The following is a 21671-nucleotide window of genomic DNA, read 5'->3' on the forward strand; positions in this document are numbered from 1 at the left end:
TGTATAAGTTATGAGGTTAACCGATAACTTATGTGTATAACTATAGTAAAATGTAAGTAATATATAATGATCTAATTTGGTCCATAGTCAAGATAGTTAGTAACCGGAATGGTAATGCTAAGTGTGATTTTTAAATAAATAAAATGTTTCGGTACATAATCGCAATCTGTGCATATCAAGTGGGATTTCTACTGGCTGTGAGTACTTTTTTATGCATTTCTTCTTTTAAATTCAAGTGTTTTTTGCACGATCAATCATGGTATAATTGAGTGATTTACAATTCAAAACATAAACTAAGCCGAAAATTTTATAAAAAATAATCAGAAACTATTATCGATACAAATTGTATTTGAGATAATTATTTTACATTTTTGATTTCCATCGGATGAGATATACAGTGAGGAAATCTGTGAAAACTTTAAACAACGCGATAAAGGCTATTAATTTTTATTCTGACTGGTTGTCATTCGACCCTGGTCGCCTGTTCCTGGTAACGGGGTCACGGAGGTCGGCTGTCAGTCATGTGATTCTCTGACCACTCTACGCACGCAAACACCTCCGTCATCATGGTCTTTTTCCATAAAACTTATCTTTGTTTTATGCGCGTGTCTAAAGCAAGAGAATGTATGTTAAAGCTCATGGTAGTTCGAGTATTTAAGCAACCTTCTTATTGGTATAACAACTGCAACTTACTCATGTCTATCGAAACCTATAACCATCGAAATGCAAGTACTATTATCCTCTTTTTGGGGCACTCTGATCGGTAGGTAAGGAATCCACAAATCTTAACCAACCTGCCCATAACCCAACTTATCTACCCAGGGGCCTAATTATACCTATCCATCATACAAGTAAAAGGAGTTTAAAATTTTTTCCTGCATTTATATCTATAGTCCTACCGATTTGTGTCTAGTCGCTTCTCCTTCTTGTCCTAGAAAGACCACCACATTATATTTTATTTTATTGTCATGTTTAATTTCTTCTAGTCCATTGCACTGATTTTATTAATATTTGAAAGATACTGTGAGATTCTGGTGGCCGTGTAATAAGCAGTTCTCAGATCTACTAGATACATACATAAAATCCCGTTCTCTTTCGGAGGGGAGGCAGAGACTTCATCTTTACACTTGCCTGGATCTTTGCATACTTATTTTGCTTCATCCACTTTCATAAGTGTCTCTTTATGCAAGCTCATCGGTTTCGGGTACTCTTGACCTGACTTTTTGCCAGAACGTTCTCAATTAGGTCATGGTACTATTTTACCAGATCAAGCAATACTATGATAGGATAAGCCCCCTATCAAAGTTAGTTTGGTAAAGGGCCCGTCGCTATGTGTATTGTAACGACATCTAGGAATAAAATAGTAGACTAACCAAGCGCAACTACAACTTGAAATAGTAGGTTTTGTATGCTTCTGGTTTTTTTTTAAATAATATAATGTCGTGCAGATGTCAGTAAAAAGACAACACAAAAAGATCCTGTATTGTAGAATTATAATCTGTATTGTAGCATTATTTCAAAATATAAATTAGTAAGCCATATAAAAAAATGAGATAAAAAGGAAACGTTAAAATTTAAGATGAGTATGATAGGTAGGTAATTAAATTAATTCAAAATTTCATACAAAAAAATCTTATTGTTATAATAAGTTACACAGCAACTACTTACCTAATGATAACTAAAAGGAAATAAAACAAAAGACTGATAATATTACTGATAAGAGAGAGATGACAGTGTGAAATATCAGTTAATGTTTACTGAAAATATTTAGTCAGTCTCCGTAAACGCACACAAAGAGGCAGACGTCACTAAGTATCGATTTATTTTGTGGGGAACAGTAAACAATGACACACGGACGATAACAGATAAAGTTGCGCGATTTTTTTGTAGAAATACACGGCATCTTATTTGAACGACGTTGATTTATATGCGAGTTTACATGGTAAGGGCAAATTAATATTTTACAGCTTGTCGTTATTTCAAGAATTCAATTTCCTAAGAAGATTATTCCTTTCATAGATATATTGCATTAAGAAAATTAAGATTAAAAACTACCTAAATAATCGAAATTTAATAAAATTGATTAAATATCCTGTAGTGTCGGCATCGGCACAGACTCAAACAATATGTTTACATTCTATTCAATGCCACGGCTTCTTGCATGTGTGCGTATGTCATATTGAGTTCGAAGTCGTTTGTGTTTGTAATTTTGACAGTTCATGTGCATTCACGAAGAGAGTTAACTATCAAAGTGTTGTTTTGTGGATTCAGTAGGTAGATACCTACTGCTTATTTTCTATGTTAAGTTCCCAGAGAAGAGACATTATTTTAGGCACATAGTAGTGATTTTTACCCAGGATTACGCAACCGTAGTAATGTCCTATTAGAAAAAAATATATATAGCTCTCGCCATGTAACCCCTGAAACTTTACTATTTCTGTACCAAATTTCATCAAAATCAGTCCAGTTGTTTTTTTTTTTATCGACATGGCTTAATTCTTTTTATTAAATTTATTACAGGCCAAAATGACGAACCCAAGAGTGTGTGTAATTGGAGCTGGCATAGCAGGGTTGACAACCGCCAGGTACCTGAAGGAAGACGGTATTAACTTCACGGTTCTGGAAGCCACGAGATATGTCGGCGGCACATGGCGATACGATCCAAGAGTAGACGTCGATGAAAATAATGTCACTATGTACACCAGCATGTATAAACATTTACAGTATGTAGTCTTAATTAAGTAGGTACAGCGAAGGTTGAAAGTCACCACTTGCTTATTTAAAATATGTTAGTTCCGCTTATTTTACTCGTCATAGTCTAACGTACTCATAATGGTAAATGCCTCCCGCAGTCCTTACCTTAAGACATTTTTCTTACTTAAAAATTAACTTAGATCAACTTACTTTTTGTATTTAAGTACCTACCTAATCTTTGATTGATTCGCGTAATCAGTGATAGGTACCTACTACTTACGGTTACCTACCTACCAATCTCATTAGTATTTTTCTCATGTTTTGTTTTTAATCCCATTGGTATACCACTAGTCCAGCCTAATTGTTACATAAGTAAGGAGTGAAATTTCAAGACATACATACTGTTCCCAAACTTTTTAAATACGTAACCTAATCGTTTCAATTCTAGAACAAATTTGCCTAAACCCACAATGGAGCTACCGGGGTTTCCATTACCTGATGATGCACCTTCATATCCTGGTTGGGAAGATTACTACAAATATCTTCAGTCATATGCTAAGCACTTTGATTTGGAGAAAAATATAAAGGTGAGATAATTGTTATAATTTTACGACATAATTCAAAACATATTTAGATTATGCCAATTACTATATTTATCAAAACCATAGCCCTTCACAGTCATGATAAAAATTTGTACCTATATATCAAACAAAAACTACTCAATGTTTTTAAGATAAGTAAAAATGGTACTTACATAGAAGGATATTGCTGTCATTATTAAGATTATTATGTCGGTTTATATAAATAACATTACATTAAGTGCCCACGTTCAAACTACTTACTTGCAAAGAAATATTATATGCTACGCACTTATTTAAAAAATATAATAAATTATTATAAATACAAATTCAAAGAAAAATATCTAAATTATAATTTGAATTTCAGTTCTTACACAATGTTATATCAATCAAAAGAGATGAAAACGTTTGGAGAGTAAAACACAAACAAGTAGTTACAAAAGAAGAATTTGAAGAAGAGTATGATTATGTCGTTATTGGCACGGGACACCATAGCAAAACTCACATGCCAAACATAACGGGGGAGGAAACGTTCAAAGGTATACTAATTTCATAGAGACATTTTCGAAGATATAATATGTATTGGAACCAATTATTTAATAGATAGGATTTTTAACGTGAAAATATATGGTGAATACAGAATATGGCCACACAGAAAAATTCGATTACGATTTTTTTATCATTTGTAACAAAAGAAACTGATTCATTCTATATGCTGTTTTTTCACTACCTTCAATGATATAATCCTACTACTATTATAAAGGCGAAAGTTTGTATGGATGTATGGATGTTTGTTACTCTTTCACGCAAAAACTACTGAACCGATTACCATGAAATTTGGTATGTAGGTAGCTGAAGACCCAGAATAACACATAGGCTACTTTTTATCCCAGAGTTCCCGCGGGATTGATAGGGTTTCCATGCGGACGAAGTCGCGGGCGGCCTCTAGTACTACATAATTACAACTTTAATCGGCTTTTCAACGTTTCAGGGACAATAATACACAGTCACAGCTACAGAGTACCTGATCCTTACAAATGCCGTCGGGTGTTGATCATTGGAGCCGGTCCATCGGGCATGGACATCAGTTTGGATGTAGCCACAGTAAGCACCACCGTCTTTCATAGTCATCACTCCACAGCCGAGGACTTAACGCCGTATCCAGAAAATTATGTGAAAAAACCTGACGTGAAGGCACTAAGTGAAAGTGGAGTCGTCTTCGTTGATGGCACTTTTGAAGAAATTGATGATGTTATTTATTGCACAGGTTCGTATAACTTTTATGATAATTTTGGAGCTAAAAGGATCATACAAATTACCCAGTTCCAGTTAAACGATCCAAATTATGGGAGAATTTCACTGGTCTAGCGTTCTGATTACCCTACAAAATCTCTTTAGAATCCCTTTAGTATTCTGTATTACTCACCTAGAGTACTCACTACTCTATTCTAAGAGCGTTCACGATATAATACCTGAGCATCGTGATCGTCTTGAAATTATTTTGGTGCGTGATGTTGATTTTTTTAATTACATTCCAATTTCTATCATATGGACCGATTTCATTGCACCCGACTACGCTTACCCACATTAAGTAAGTCAGCAGTTTAATTTATAGAATATTTTTTAATTCCACTACTAATCATCATTAAATATTGTTATAGGCTACGAATACTACTACCCATTTCTAGACGAATCCAGCGGTCTATCAATTTCCCACCATAGCGTGATTCCCTTGTACCGGTACCTGGTGAACATCCATCAACCAACCATGGTGTTATTGGGGCTTGTGGTGCGAGCCTGTGTCGTGATTGCCTTAGATGCCCAGGTAATCAAAATATTATTTATGTTTTATTTGTTAAGATTTCACCTTTCCTTATGGGCAAATTAGTGTTGTCGATAAGTACATCTAAGATCTATAGGAGTCATAGAAAAAGAGTTATCGAATTCCGTGAATGAACTAATCTATTTCGTTTGCTGTATACTGACGAAGTATTATTATTATCTTTTTGTAGGATTTTTCTCTTTTTATCTTTGATGTGGTTTGTGATTGAAGGTTGAGATATCTAAGAATAAATAGGGAAATTTCACGATCAGATCATACAAAAGGCTAAATATGATCTCTTTTATATCGTTTTCATCTATTAACGTTTCTAGCTTGCTCCTTTAATCTATTGCCAATACTGTGCAATAATTTTTATAAAGAATTTAATATTTCTAGGCTCGATACACAGCAGCCCTTATCAACGGCAACTTCAATCTACCCTCTCATGACGAAATGATGGCGGAATGGCAAAGACGATATGACGTGGTTAAATCACAGGGCAAGCCTCTGTCGCATATCCACTTTTTAGAAGCAAAGGAAGTAAGTAGCCTTTTATTTACCTTCTTAATGTTAGAAACAATATTGGGGAAAAATCACACAAATAGTAGAAGTATTTTAGAATAACTTCGTTTCAGTTCCTCTGTTTTCTGTGGAATTCATATGAGGCTACTGAGAGGTTAAGCACCTAATACAAAAACCATTATCAACACTGAGTTAGGTTAGCTTTGCTGTACCTATAAGGTGACCGAGATAAGACGGGATTCGATTTGTATACACCTACTTGTGCTCTCCAGAATTAACATTATCAGGAAAAATGCCAGAAAGACAAAAGTTGAAAAATATATGTTCTTTTTAATATTCTTATTCTGCTTCCAGGATGAGTACTACGCAGATCTAACAAAAGAGTCTGGCATAGCGAGAGTGCCTCCAGTCATGTTCAAAATTCGTATAAATGATATCAAGAGTAAACTGGAAAACCTGCTCGTATACAGACGTTACACTTACAAAGTGCTGGACAGTGAGAATTTCACCACAACTTTGGACACCGTCCAGAATGAGAGAAAAAATGAAAGTTGTGTACCATAATTTGAAGTTAAAGCTGTAGTGGGAATTTCCTAAAATCCTTTTTAGTGGTCGCCTACGTCGCCATATAGCCTTTGTTAGATTATGCGAACATAGGTAGCCTTTTGATCTACTTCATTAGGAGTTCTCAAATTATATTTAAAGAAGTTCGATATAAAAAGTAGAATTAGAGTCTGGCGTAGCCACAGGTATTACCTAGTCATTTATTAGTTGAGTTAAATAAAATAAGGCGACAACGTCAATCACGGTTAAATCCGTGGGGCGTTACCACCACTACTATATCTGTGAACTGGACCATATATAATACAAGATATTTCTTTATATTTTAGTGTTCGTACAAATCAATTAATGATAAGTAACTTATGTCTTCCAAACAGAATTTATTTTACATAGAACGATATGATTGTAACGTAGACTATAAAATAAAACTATATTGATGACACCAATATCTTTTATTGTCATATTCAACTTAAATAACTGGTAACGGATGTTGACTTAAACTAATCTTAAACCTATAATCTTCAAAAAGTTTTTACTCGTAAGTATTCGTAAGTAGAAGGTTATTTATTAAATGGACTAATTTTTTTAACAAAAATACCTACTTATTATATATCACTATGGCTTTAAACAGAGGCTTTTCTTTACCTAATTGTGTCTCTTACAATATATTACTCTCAAAATAAGGCTTTGTTGTACTTTCTATTGGAAAAATATTATTGGATGCCTTCGGTTTCACTTTTTTAACTTCCTAAACAAATCAAGCATTAATGGACGAATTCCTGTAACTGTTGTGTTTTTTCTTGATGTTCTTCCTGTTAATATTACACGTAGGTATATTTTTAATTATAAATTTAAAATTCTAAAGTGCTAAATGAGTATCCTAATAACATAGTTAACTTCGGTACGGACGGACAGATTGAGGATTAAAACCAAACCTATAATAGTTCTATTAGTAAATGACGAGACCCTAAAAAGTCTTAATACTTATAATAGTTCAAAAAAATCAAATAATATTGGATAATAACATTTCTTTCAAATGCATACAATTCAAAATAAAGCATTTCATTAAATTTGAACTCTAACTTTTACACTTACCCTATTCTATGTCATGGACATGGCTAATATCACATTTACCTACCTTCTTATAGCTGACATGACAGACTTTGTAGACCTTAAATATATAAACATTAACAAAAAAATATATACGATTAGTTTGTCAATACTTGTGTTACAACAAAATTCAATATTTTATTTCAATATCCGCCTTTCTAAGTAATGATTTTCCATTAGGTGCAAACCAGCTATTCATTACTTTTCAATGTCTTCGAAAAGTTTCTTTTAGATTTTTTGAGTTACGAATCTTGAATAGGGCAAGGAAATCCTTCTCGTTTGTTATACCATCTCTTATAATGTTTATCGTCAATCAATTCGTAGTCATAATCTCTGTAGTTAAGGAGATCTTCGAGACGATTCTTGGCGTTGAAATCTCGTATTTCTGTTAGAACTGGTGGGGCTCTTACCACGCCCGCTTCTGATGTCAAGTTGGCGAAATAAATATCCTGAAAAAAATTATAAATAATTTTTAGTCAACTCAAATTGTTACAATAGAAATTAATACACGCACAAAGGATACAAATATATATAAATACAAATCTACATAGTAATAATATTTTAAAGAAAGTCTGCGCTAAATATAATCTTTAAAAAAAATTTTACATGAACTTATTTAAATTGTTTTTAGTTCTTTTTGTTTCTGTTTTGTCATCTTCATTTTTATCATTTTTTTTCACTATACTTCTCTCCCCGTATTCAGTTTGCAATACATTCAGCCATAAAAACGTGGCTTCCTACTTTTTTTTAATATTAATTAAGAAATTGTTACCATTTGATTCCCAATAAGATTGACATCGACTATCTTCTTGCCCTGCGCCTGGAGATAGTACACATGGTCCAGCCACATCTTCAGCATGGTCTCTTGGTTGGGCAGTTGGAATTTACCAGCTGCTAATGCTGCAGAATACTCCGCCTGAAAAGAATTTCGAAAACGTAAGTGCCTAAAATTAGGATATTTTTGCAGAATTATAATATAAGATTATTAATATAAGAAACGTGTTGAACGAAAAGTCCCGCTTATTTTCATTCCCGTGGGAATTTAGAGAATGCCGCTCTTAGTGTATTAAATGGTATAAGCATACTAAATGGTAGATTTTAAGACTCTTAGCGGTTTGTGCTGTATGTTAATCATGTTGATCAATCAAGTCTCCTGTTCCTTACTTCATTACGCACAATGAAATAATACGTGTAGGTAGGTATGGTTTACATATATCTGCTTAAAACCATGTAGGTATTTCGTGAACCCAACATATCTACTATTTACATATTAATTGGTTAATTTGGATTTATTGTCGTGACTTGATTAAAACCATTATTAAAAATCGGAATAATCTATCCTATTTCTATGGTCAAATTTAACATTCCGTGTTAAATTAACTCATGGCCTTCATGACGTGATCACGCATTGTTCAATTTCATGAAGGTCATGGAAGGGAATTTATGTCGACAGCAGAACAACGGTATTAAGGAATTCGAATAAGTATTTATTTATTTAAAAATGTATTTAACCCATTCAACTTGTAGGTGAGCTTACTAGCCACACTCTCCTCCAATCAAACTGACAGAATTTGGTCTAAATTTGAATGGTTTAATTTGTAGCTTAGAAACTAAAATTACGCTAGCATCAGCTTTAATTGTGTTCTCACCTCCCTGAACAAGAAGCGTCTCTGACTACAATCTTGGATTAATTAAGTCAGGTTTTTCCTTATCAACCATTACAGGAAAACCTAACCCGCATTGAATCATTGAAAAATATAGAATGAGCCTGAACGTGCAGAATTACCCAAGAACCAAAGTTACTATTTCAATAGTATTCAAATCTCTACACCCAGCGCTTTGGGCTACGCGTTAATTTAAGAATTCAGTCAGTGTCCTCTTTTATATATTAGGTATACTAGCTGACCAAACAAACGTTGTTTTGCCATACCTATAAATTATTTTTAAGTAATTTCTAGTTAAAAAATTGTTAAGGGACACAAGACAACCCTTTTCACTAAGGGGTATGAAAAGCAGATGTTGGCCAATTCTCAGACTTACTCAATATGCTTACAAAATTTCATGAAAATCGGTCAAGCCGTTTCGGAGGAGTACAGGAACGAACATTGTGACACGAGAATTTTATATATAAGATTTAGACTGACCTGTGCGTCCATCACTCTGTTGATGACTCCCTTCGACATGCCAACGAAGGTCATGGTGGGGTGTCTGATGTTGACGGTCTGCTGGTACAGGGGAAGCACGTATTTGCCCGTTGAGGTCACTCCAGTTGTCTGCTCTAAAAATGGGTGGTCGAATTCGTAGCCTGGAAACCAAAATATACTATGATGGGCGGATTTGTAATTTCTGAAATACATTCGTAAAAAATGGCATAGAAATGCAAAAATATTTTTGGAATAATTTCTGGGCTTCGGCTGAGTAAAGAGCAGGTTAACTAAAGCCCATTTGCGGTTTATAAAGAAAAATGTTTGCATGTAGGTAAATCGAAAAATGAACAAAACATATGTATTGATACAATTAGCTATATAAATTACACTAAGGAGTTCATACCTGTGCAAAATATAACATCATCGATCTCTTCAAAAGTCCCATCTTGAAAGATGACTCCATTGCTTGTGAACTCTTTGATATCCGGCTTCTTGACGTAGGTTGGGGAGAAATTTGGCTGGTTGTACTGCAAATGATGGCTATGCACCAGCTTAGAGGTGATGTTGGACAAGTGTGTAGCGAGGTCCAGGCCTGAGGCTCCTGCGCCCACGAGGAGCACCCGACGGTTGGCGTAAGGTTCCGGCTCCTTGTAATCATGGCTGTGAATGATGTTACCTGAAAATAGGAGATTTTTGGTTTGAAAATACGGTCGAAGTGAGAACCTCCTTCTTTTTTGAAGTCGGTAAAAAGTTGAAATGGCAGAAAATTATTGTTGGAGGGACACACCAGGAAGAATTTCTAAAAACCAATAAACAGTAATATTGCCGTCGTCAAACTAAAAGGCGACTAAGTTTAAGGACTTTTCAGGCAGGTTAGTCGTCTCTTAGATTAAGGACGACAGAGAAGCAACAGGTGATAACTTCACGAACGTTGACTAAACTACAAAAATAGAGAGAGAGTAAGAAGGCTTTGAGTAAATGACCCGATTGTAACTAAATCCGCACGTCATAATTGTATGTTGTATATACCTACTCATCAAAAACCAAAATAAGAATAAGGACTTGAACCACAGAATATTTGGTTACAGACTGATGTTAAAAAGACAATGACAACATTCGGGCAAAAAAAGTTAACTAGCAAACTCATCTCCTTTTAACGTTGATTTAAACGGGTGAAAGGCAGAATAGATTAAGAAAAAATCGAATTACTCAAGTACTTTCCCAAGCTTGTAGAATGCTTAGCTGGAAATTCGTTATTTTGTTTTCTAAACTTACGTAACTTTTAGTGCAAGTGAACTATAAGAACCAAAGATAAGTACCGTCGTCGCTTCGTATAAAAATCTGACGTACTCAATCCAAGATGGTGGTCTTAGCCGGACTCTTCGAACAGGTGAGGAGAATACCGTGACTAAAGCCAGGAAGATGGTGATATAAATAACTATGTATTACCAGTTATAGTCAAGGAATCGCAATCACAAACGTTAACCTCAACGAAATAGCTGAACTGAAAGCCATAGACCTTATTTCATGTTCCTTTAGCGGATTTTTATAAGCTGCTTTATATGTAGGTACTAAGTTAAATAATATTGCTTTTCTGTCGCATAGGCTTATGCTCAAGATAATTAATAATTAAATAAAATTACTAAAAAAAATCATGCCGTGTGGTTCCCGGCACCAATAGAAAAAAAGAATAGGACCACTCCATCTGTTTCCCGTGGATGTCGTAAAAGGCGACTAAGGGATAGGCTTATAAACCTGGGATTCTTCTTTTAGGCGATGGGTTAGCTGACTAATTGAATCTCTCAATTCTATCTTAAAGCCAAACAGCTGAACGTGGCCTATCAGTTTTTTTAAGACTGTTGGCTCTGTCTACCCCGCAAGGGATAAAGACGTGATTATATGTGTATGTGTGTATACTAAAAAAAATTTTGTTTACCTCTAAAAAGGTTTTGCCCCTCGATCTTCGGCCACGACGGCAGGCGGTACTCCCCACTAGCCACCACGATGAAGTCGCACTGCTCCGTGTGGTTGTTCCTCGTGTCTGTCTTCATGTACGTTACGTTCCAGCGGTCACCTGCCCATTTCACTGACGTCACGAAACTTCGCAGCTGGAAATATGTAAAGTTGATTAGTAGTGAGACATGGGACAACTCAATAGGATTAGTGGGATAGACGAAATTGACACTTATTTCAATCAATGTAGCAGATATTTTAAATAATTTAATTGCAGTTTGACTAATAATTTATTTATTGGTTAAACCATAAATTATCGTTAACTCCAAAACAACCGAAAGAATTTTAAATAAAATTAAATTATAATCTGCACAAGACTTCTTATTAATAGAACGCAGGGACAGAAACAGCTGAAGCCTGTTGCGCTGTTTCGGGTCTCTTAGATTTATTGTCCAAACCTCAAATTCAATTATCATTACATAATTTTTTTTTAATAATCTCATTGGTATTCGCTTTTTACTGGTGGACCAAATAACAGAATTGTAATAACCGAAATAATATAATTACATACATCAAATCTAAACAAATCATTTAATAAACCATCGAACGTACAAAAGATAACACCTTAATTATAAGTGCCGACTGCATTATAATTCTAAGAAGCGTATTTATTAACAGACATACAATTTATGTTAACAATAACATCACAAGATCTTCAGATCGATCTATTGCAGTGCTAATTTCATCAAGGCAAACAGCAATGGTGTTAGTCATAAAATCAGTACAGTCTTTATATCCGCGTGTGTACACCATTATTATGTAGCTCTATTTATGTTGAACTAAAATGCACATAATGAAAACTACTATCATTGTTTTTTTATTTCTGATGTAAATCACGGTTCCGTCCTCACCTCTTTGGAAAATACTTCGTGGTGCATCTTTTGACCAAGATTGGGGTAAGACAGGTTTTAAAACGAACTGACTTTCACTGGACCGTCAGGACGCAACCTTTTCAGAGGAACATCGTAACTAATCTATATTGGGTCATAATAATAGCTGCACTATGCCTGCAATTTGCCTTCGTCGACGAACAAACAATCCCTTCGTCACCTTTCACGTCATCCAATGAAAGAGATGGATTAGTCCTATTCTAAAGATTGATAACCACAAATTACAGAATTGAATACTTTACAAATCTTACCTGTATATTTTTCATGAGGTCAAACTTGTTGGCGAAGAGTTTCAGGTACCTGTAGAAGCACGTTCCCGAGGGATACGACGGAGTCCCTTCTGGGAATGGGAAACTACTGTACTCCATGGTATGTCGCGGCGTATTGGTCCTGAAAAAAAAATAATGTTTAAAAAGTTGGGAAACTCTCTCTTCGGTGTAAAATTTCACTTGAATATGCTCGTAATTAATACAAATATATATACATACCTACATATAATGACGTCTAAGCGAGTATTATATCCTTGCGGGGTAGACAGAGCAAACAGTCATCAAAAGACTGAAAGGCCACGTTCAGCCGTTTGGCTTAATAATAGAATTGAGATTCAAATAGTGCTAGCCCATCGCCTAAAAGAGGATCCTAAGTATATAAGTATATCCCTTAGTCGTCTTTTACAACATCTGAAGAGATGAAGTGGTCCTATTCTTTTTTCTATTGTTGCCAAGAACCACACGGCACCTCGTATTGAATAACAATTTGGAAAACTCCTTTGGTTTCGGCCTTGCTAGCTTTAATGCTTAGTTTAAACTTTGACGGTTGACGGCTTTGTATACAAGGAAAAAATGGAAGATCTTGCAGATAAAGAATTTTTATCTTCACATTTTGGTCATCATATCCCATGATTAATAATTATCGTTGTTCCCAATTCGCCAACGTGTTTACAGTCTACCTAGTCTGTCGGGACAAAAATGTCAATTGTTTCTCTGCTTTTGTACGAAATCCAGAGCAAAAAATGTATTTATCCATCCACTTTTATGGTAATCGGTAATTTAATATTTGAATTACATCGCAGTTCTTGTGCGGTCAGGTAAAACCAAATGGAATTAGCCATTATACAAATGACGATGACCCACATTGAATGTTGTGGAATCGTACCTATGTTTTCGTGCAGCCAACGAAGTAACTTATTTATCTCGACGATAAAACCGGAATATGGTTGGCAGTTGGGATTGGATATACCTACCTGCCATATTTCATTTCATAATGAGAGACATAACGAGTTTACTGTCTTTTCAACCTTTTAATTAAATTATGTAACATCCGTGTGCTAGAAAATATGTTTTGGCATTTCATTTAGATTCGGAGACACCTCTTTCAGAATTGGCACGCATTATGAGTTCGCTAACCGTCTTTGAAGAAACTGCTGGATAAACCTGCATGGTCATGTATCAATGTCCTAGTTTCTAAGTATAAATTTATACTCGATGGTTAAAACATAATCTAAGCAGGTTAGGTATTTAGTCGCTGTGCGCATGACTGCCTGGCTTCATCATATTCGTAGATGGGCTCGGATTCTCTTTAAGAAAGTCGTGACGAGGACAAATACAAGAAAGATAATCAAATAAGAAGATACCTTAGGTATTTATATTGGCTGGTGAAAAGTGGCAGCCCATCTTCGTCAGTGCCGACATGAGGGTCAAACCGCCATGTTCCACCAACGTGTCTAGTGGCTTCGAACACTGTGTAGGTGACCCCATACTGCTGCAGGTACCTGGCTGCAGCTAGACCTGAATAACCTGCACCGATCACGCAGGCCCTATTTACTGGCTTACCCTGAAAATAGGGGAAATTGTTTGAGGATTGTTGTTGGGTAGTCGAAGGTTTACCGTTCGGGAAGATTCATTTCGTTCAAAAATATGTCGAAACTGTTTATTGCAAAAATTGTTCGCGAAATTTATACCTAGGTGGTGGACAACAATCAAATTCAAACTTAATCTAGTGCGTGCCTTTTAGAATGTGCCTATTAAAAAAAACCATTGTTTCTTCTTTTCATGTTTTCTTGTCTAAAGATTAAAAGATGAGAATAGGCATGAGAAAAGATCTCCTATACCTCTAGTGATAGATACCTCTGTGAAGTTTTATTTACTCGTATGTACTATATTTAAGAAATCTGTCCTCATTTATGCCTTTCAGTATTTTCGCATACAATTTTCTAATTATTGAATTGTGATATTAAAATAAACTTTTGTATACATATTAAGGGTAGATAAGTAATACAAAATAAAATTAGCAATAAATTATTACAAAGATGCACAAAGTCAATAGAGTTTACATAAGTTTACGTGCGTGCTGCAACGCCCTCCTGACCATTTAACCCCAATTTCTCTTTACATAACTTAAATGAACAGAATAGTCAAAGATTGAGAATATCTTAAAGTATGATATCGGTATATCATCATTCATATTTAAGTCCCATTCCTAAAATAAATTTCCAATTCCCACCAAACCGCACTGGTGGTAGCTAATATTATATCTTTGTTATATCATTCCACAGTAAATCTCTATGTGGCTTAAAGTTAAGACAAGTATACAAAAGAAAATTACGTATGCCACACCCCCGCAGGCTAAGAAGAGGCTGCGCCTAATGCACATGCTGTGAACTGCCGATTGCAGCAATTCAAAAATATTATGTGTAGCAGTTTTTTTCTATTTGGAGAGTACAGAATTCCGAGTTTACGAGTACTTATTAAGTAACTAATAGTGTCTAAGCCATATCAAATCACTTATTAAGAGAGTGGGTTAGCCTTGTAACCTTAACAAGCAGGTAACGCAGTAAATATAATAGTTATAGGTTCTTATGCTAATAATTCTAGGAGACGGTGCTAAATTCTGATTTGGTATTTATTTCATACCTATTACTTCATCTTATATTTGCGATAGTTTGTGAGTACCTTTTGCCCCTAAAATAGAACAGCATTGAAATCGGAATAACATAAACTACAATTTCCACGGGAGCACAGCCGCAGGCAGCAAGTAAATATTTCGTTGGAAATCAAACCCGAAACCTCTGGAATGGCGGACTGGTGTAAACATTTTAACACAGAGGTCTTTATCAATCAATTAGGGTACCTACTGTTTACAGACGTAGTTAATTATACCACTGTTTGGGTGAGGATAATTAGCAATTCAATACGAATAAAGGTATTACACCTATCTTGTATGATTTACGTTCTATTAGCAAGTCAGTTTTTGCGTGAGAACTAATAGAGATACCTACAAATATTTTACATGCTAAAACAATGGCCTAAATACAGATTATATTTATTTGGTAAACATATCAAATGGCCTATAAATTTTATGTATATTATAGTTTATTCCACTTTAATCACCCAGTTATGCCTTTTATGTATGTTTAGACAAACTATCCACGTATACGCGATTAACAGAAAGATAAACACACCCCTCAATTATATGAATTATTTTTTTTATATTTATTTTTTGCTATTTGTGTTCTCCAACTTGTTACACTATCTACCTACATTGTACGTGTTCAAAATTAGTGAAAAATTGTATATATATTTACAAGCGAAGCGTAGAAATATATATATTATTTGTCTTTTCTCTCCCCGATTGGGTAATGTCTCAATAACGCATGCTGATAGCGTAATCTGTTACATATCCGTAGAAAGTGTTAAGTGGAATTACATTAGAGGCAATTAACATTGACTTAACTTGGTATTCCACGCTATTTGGAGTCGCATCAGATCACGCTCTTTCACAAACATGCTTATCTTGTATTTATATATTTATTAATACAATCATCTGCATTTAAAACTGGTTGAAAAATGCTAACAAATTAGTAGGTACACCTAGTTAGTAGGTAGTAGTAAGTCTGGTAACAAGTAAACAATATAGGTAATATATGCCAACATTGCTTCTCCTCCTACGCAGCATACCTACGTTATGTAAAAGTTAGTCAAGGAAAAGGCTAACTAACTTTGGATTCTTAAGGCGCTGGACTAGACCGTTTGTTCATTTTAAATACGGGTAAAAGTTAATGGTTTTGTCTACTCCGTGAAGGATAAGAAAGATTATATGTATGGTACGAGTTGTACCAAGGTTACGAGTACGACCTATGGTTCTGGAGATTCTGACTGACAATTTCAGAGATGCAGATCCAAATCCCCTTATGGTTTATTGAATTCAGCTGGATTTTATTAAAGGTACAATCTTGACATTATGTTAACCTTTTCGTCTTTTCCAAATAAGCTATAATGATGCGAAGTATAAATAACATGTTTTAAGGAAAGTCAACGTCTTATTATATGTAAATCATTATGACTTCATCAATGCCAAAATGTTTTAATAGGTAGAAGTACCTACGTATTTTTTATTATATATAGTACCTATCTACCTAGCTCTTTTTTCAACACTCTTTATATTTAATTATAAACACATATCACATCACATATATTCCTTCCAGGAAAGGAAGACAGGCTCGAAAAACCAAAAAGGACCCGTTCAGCTGGATGGCTTAATAATAGAACTAACATTCAGGTCGTGATATTAGGTTGATAGCTGCCCATCGCGAAAAAAGGAGAATCCCAAGTCTTCTCTCTCAAGCATAATAATGGTATTATCCATCCATATAATATTATAATCGTGAACGTTTGTTTGTTTGTCCGTCTTTCACGTCAAACTCACTGAACCGATCTCCATGAAATTGCATAAAATAAGTGTAAAGTAGGTACCTACAAAGGACATATGATATGGTACTTTTTATGCGGGCGCAACCAGGGGCAAAGGCTAACCCTATACTTTTAACATTGCTTGCATGTGCGCCAAAATAACAGACGTAAAGGATGTCAAGGCTTCCGATCTTCACAACCAAGTGCACACTGACGTTTCCCCATACAACATCCATTATTTTTAATTTTCGTTTCATCCAACGGTCATTATTCGTGTCCATGACATGACAATGCAATTGTAAAATCGGAACTCATTAATTAACTCAAATCACATAATAATTAAGTAATTTAATAATGATGGCCGATCGAACTACGCTTAAGTACCTAGTAGTGAATTGGGAAATTTTCTCTTAGATTCTAAGTACCTAATGTAATGTAATGTATGTAATTTGTTATTGAATGCTTTCTACGAGTATCATTTGTGATGGAGAAAATCTGTAAATGTAAAGTTTGTCTGTCTTTCTGTCTGCATGTTACACTTTCACGGCTAAGGTAGAAGAGGGAGATAATTTTTGACCTTGAGTCATGTATAACCCGAGATCAAACATATGCTACTTGTCTCTGGGAGTGAAGTCATGGGCAAAAATTAGTCGATAATAATTGCAAAAACCAAACACAAAGCGTAGGTATACCAAATATACCTAATGGGTACAATGTTTCTGTTTTAATGGAATTCTATTTTGGTATAAGAACTATGGAATGTAAAAACTGTCAGTATTATTATTCATACCTACATAAAGTGCCTACGTAAAAATTTGGTACATTAGTATTCTACAATTTAATACCTGCAATTTCCATAAATCCATTAGTCGTCTCGCAAAATATTAAAAGGTGGGTGGTTTGGTTTCCCACAGGTCCCAAACTAGGTACTTATCGAGTTTCGGCTGTAGGTACGTTACTCAGTAACGCAAGAGTTTCAACTTATACTGAACTACTAGATATACATACATGCATATAATTACGTCTATCCTTCGTCTATTTATATCCCTTGCGGGGTAGACAGATCCAACAGTTTTGAAAGGACTGATGGGCCACGTTCAGTTGTTTGGCTTAATGATAAAATTGAGATTCAAATAGTGACAGGTTGCTAGCCGATCGCCTAAAAGATGAATCCCAAGCGTATAAGCCATCCCTTAGTCGCGTTTTATGACATCAGAGAACGAGATGGAGTGGTCCTATTCTTTTTTTATAAGTATCGGGAACCACACGGCACTACTATATATAACTGTAAGCCCCAGTTCTACCTACGTAAATTTAAAATTCTTTATTTGCTGGTCCCATGGGATCCTCTAGAAAATAGTAGGTAATCAATGTTACTTACACAAATATCAACGAAACCGGTCCATTAGTTTTTAAGTTTATTCTTAAACAATATTTTCCCCATATAATTTCAATCTCATCTCGTCTAAAACACTTGTTAGCCAACTTGAATGACTCGTAGTAACCTACAAACATGGAGAGACATTATCTATGCAGGTTGCACCGGTTGCGAAACGCTTCCCACTTCGGATTAAATAAGTAAGTAGTGATGTAAACACTATTTGTCTGGTGACAAATTTTATTTTGTTTTACCAAACTAGTGACATAGCATCTTTGAGTGATGATAAATTATTATGCTCGCTAGAGAAAGTAACTTTAGGTACCGAAGTAGGTATACTCGTAAATAGGTACCTACGTACGAGTATATAAAGATCTGGGCTGGTTGTGGTCTTATATGGATACATACTATTTATTATAAAAGATATTCTTTCATATATGATATCACAAGTCATCCCAATACCAACTAATAAGATAAATGTGAAAATATGACTAGGTACCTACTTGATTGGATTAGTTGATAACATGTGAAGCTTCCAAACCAATATTCATGAATCTAGAAGTATTTTATGTCGGTAAAAACTTTATATTAAGTGGGATTTTCGAAAAACCTGTATTTTTTGTAGGCGGCGCTAATTTCGCGCGAGCGAAGCTACGGGTAATAGCTAGTAGATAATAAAGATGAAAAAGATTGTCCTCCAAGAAGAGAGAAAAATCGTAACTTGTTAATAATTATGTACTTCGATGACGTTGTCCCGTCTCGTGTTATGCACTTGGTGACCACTTAACTTATTAGTATCTAGATATCTGGGAAAACTAAGTTGTAAACTAAGAAAACATAATTATAATTTCTTTTAATATTTTGATAAAACATAAAGAACTTAGGTAACCCAAATAATAGATTTCCACATCACTAGTTACAAGTACCTACTCGTATGCACCTGCATTTCCCACCTAGCTTACATATTATCACGATTCACAAGCAGAGATAAACTAAGCCATGAATGATGTCAACAAAATTAGACTCTATTCTAATGTCACTACGAAGTAATCTGTTATTATAATAATATTATGATATCAAAGAAAGTGCAATTTGCAAAAGTGATTACAAAGATAATTATTTTAATTGTTTTCCGGGCACTCATTAACTGAATGCCGATCTAAAATGATAATGTACTTAAGAAGTTTTATAACATAAAAAGTAAAAATTTTCTTTTTAAGAGAACTGATTTGAAAAAACTTAGTATCTACTTGCCTATCTAAAACAATGGAATCTGTTTAATTAATTTTCAGAATGGGCAGGTTATGTGTTTTCCGAAAAAAATACATATTTTGAACTTTAGCACTACAAAATGTGAATAGCAAATCCTAGGTACCTATAAAAATGTAAGGAAACAGTAAAACCACATATTTCTTTGAACGGAATAATTAATAGTAGATGTAGTGGAAGTGGTAGTCGCACTAAAAAGTTATGGCGAGAGATTTTATTTTATTTGTTGAATAAAATTAAAAAAAATAAATTTTTCATAGTTAATATGAGATCATATTAAGTATAAAATATCTTATACTTTTGGTAAGTATCTCATGACTTTTTAAATCAGCGATAAGATTTTATGGGAACTTTATTATACATTTAGGTATCTACCCGATTATCCGATTTTACTTCCTATCATTTTCATATAAGTCCCTAATTAATTTGTATGTTTACTTTAACATTGATTTGATTACCCGATCCCGCTGTATGGACCTATATATCGAAAAATAAAACTTAAAAAAAAATATTATTGTTTTAGCGTTATTTTCTTCGTAACAAAAATAACGCATAAAAATATTAATTAAAAACAAATTAAAATTATCACGTACCACAGTCAATACATCGGTGACTTCCAGAATCAATAAACAAAACACTGTCACACACGATAAAAAAGTTCTTGCCATTGTTATATAAAAGAAAATGCTAATTTATACTTTTTAAACAGCGGATATTATCCGATGCAGCCACGAACGAGTCACTGGCCCTGAGTTGCGGCAACGAATGAGTGTCCACTCCAAGCCTGGCCTGAAGGTGGTAGCAGGACCTGCTTTGTGACCTTGACCGTCAAGGCGCACTGACTCACATATTCGCATCGTGTCTTCGTTATTTATCAATGGAAAAAAATGGTGCCCTTTTTGCGCTTGTAGCCAAGAAACCTGACAGTAGTATCTAGTCACGATTCTTTACTTCCCGTCCGGCTAGTAGGTAATTATCTCTGGCTATAAATAGTTAAGTAAGTAATGATCACCCATTAGCAGCTTTTTTTTCATACTTAGATATTAATTTATGGGTGCACTTATTAAAATGCTATTCAGTTTAATGTGCCATTTGCAACTATTGACTATGTCTACCTCGTCAGGTATAAAGGTGTGATAACGGCAAAAACTTTAGATAACTTTTTTAAAGCGCCAGTTCCATATATCTTGCAGTAAGAAGTTCATTACGGTGCTTCATCAGGTGTTCCTTGTTCTTCTCCAATTAATTAAATGGATAATAATAATTTATGTTGCCAATATAAATACCTAGGCAGCAACAACAAGTTTCATCTAAATCGTAAGACTGGATGGAAAGTAATGATTAAAAGATGAGGTTTATATAATGACAGATTACCACCTAAAAGAAGAATCCCAAGTTTATCAGCCGTTCCATTGATTGCCTTTTACAATCTGCATGAGAACAGAAGAAGCTGGCACACATTATGATTTCTCTTAGGTAACTACCTACTAGAACAGCATAGAAGCTCGTAAAGTTTTAAAGAACTTTGTCTCATAAAATTACAATGGTACCTACTTATTTCACTTACTGAGAAACACTACTCACAATTACCATGCGGATTCTTAACAGGTACTACTTAACAAAGTGCTTTCTCGTAATCGTAATTCGTTATGGCCATGGAATAAATATCTTAGATGGCATAAATACCTACGAAAAATACTTATATCATAGTCTTTGGAAGGTTGGAAGTCCCGAGAAAGTACGAAGTAAATTCTGTAGGTTAAAACGAGGACTGACATATTGACTTTATGACTCTAAGATCAATCTTAGACTTAGAAATCAGACATACCTACATTCCTATAAATAGACAGAGCCAATGGTCTTGAAAAGACTGAAAGGCTACTTTAAGATCTATTAGGGTAAATGATGGAATTGAGATTCGAATAGTGATAAGTTGCCATCCACGCCTAAAAGAAAAATACCAAAATTTATAAGCCCTTCCTTTGATTGGCTTTAACAA

The 21671-nt window shown here is 34.6% G+C and overlaps 2 protein-coding genes across 6 annotated transcripts; one reads left to right on the forward strand and one right to left on the reverse strand.

Annotated features, from left to right (window-relative positions):
* The first annotated feature begins 128 nt into the window (after positions 1–128).
* LOC106130170 (senecionine N-oxygenase) lies at positions 129–6873 on the forward strand. 5 transcript variants are annotated; one of them, XM_013328948.2, is made up of 8 exons: positions 129–197; positions 2521–2723; positions 3143–3281; positions 3640–3811; positions 4264–4539; positions 4934–5097; positions 5491–5634; positions 5971–6873. In XM_013328948.2, the coding sequence occupies exons 1-8, from the start codon at positions 144–146 to the stop codon at positions 6178–6180; spliced, it is 1362 nt and encodes a 453-aa protein (XP_013184402.2). In that variant the 5' UTR covers positions 129–143; the 3' UTR covers positions 6181–6873. The 5 variants fall into 5 exon arrangements, with proteins under 5 accessions (XP_013184402.2, XP_060805161.1, XP_013184410.2 ...); XM_060949178.1 differs by having other exon boundaries at positions 2521–2708; XM_013328956.2 differs by lacking the exon at positions 129–197 and adding an exon at positions 1764–1942.
* On the reverse strand, positions 6615–20424 carry LOC106129092 (senecionine N-oxygenase). Its single transcript, XM_013327558.2, has 8 exons — positions 20266–20424; positions 13971–14170; positions 12589–12727; positions 11371–11542; positions 9838–10110; positions 9432–9592; positions 8060–8203; positions 6615–7736 (listed from the first exon to the last, which is right to left on the reverse strand). Exons 1-8 carry the CDS (start codon positions 20338–20340, stop codon positions 7530–7532), a joined length of 1371 nt encoding a protein of 456 aa, XP_013183012.2. The 5' UTR covers positions 20341–20424; the 3' UTR covers positions 6615–7529.
* Positions 20425–21671: the final 1247 nt, after the last annotated feature.

Source organism: Amyelois transitella, chromosome 18 (genome assembly GCF_032362555.1).
Source record: "Amyelois transitella isolate CPQ chromosome 18, ilAmyTran1.1, whole genome shotgun sequence".
Lineage (NCBI taxonomy): Eukaryota > Metazoa > Arthropoda > Insecta > Lepidoptera > Pyralidae > Amyelois > Amyelois transitella.

Excerpts from the sequence above, each read along its gene's own strand:
- LOC106130170 (XM_013328948.2), top strand. The coding sequence starts at position 144 with ATGTTTCGGTACATAATCGCAATCTGTGCATATCAAGTGGGATTTCTA. Across the intron at positions 3,282-3,639 it reads ATTTGGAGAAAAATATAAAG|TTCTTACACAATGTTATATC; the intron begins GTGAGATAATTG and ends TTTGAATTTCAG. Across the intron at positions 5,098-5,490 it reads TGATTGCCTTAGATGCCCAG|GCTCGATACACAGCAGCCCT; the intron begins GTAATCAAAATA and ends TAATATTTCTAG.
- LOC106129092 (XM_013327558.2), bottom strand. The coding sequence starts at position 20,340 with ATGGCAAGAACTTTTTTATCGTGTGTGACAGTGTTTTGTTTATTGATT. Across the intron at positions 11,543-12,588 it reads ACCTCATGAAAAATATACAG|CTGCGAAGTTTCGTGACGTC; the intron begins GTAAGATTTGTA and ends ACATATTTCCAG. Across the intron at positions 10,111-11,370 it reads GGGGCAAAACCTTTTTAGAG|GTAACATCATTCACAGCCAT; the intron begins GTAAACAAAATT and ends TCCTATTTTCAG.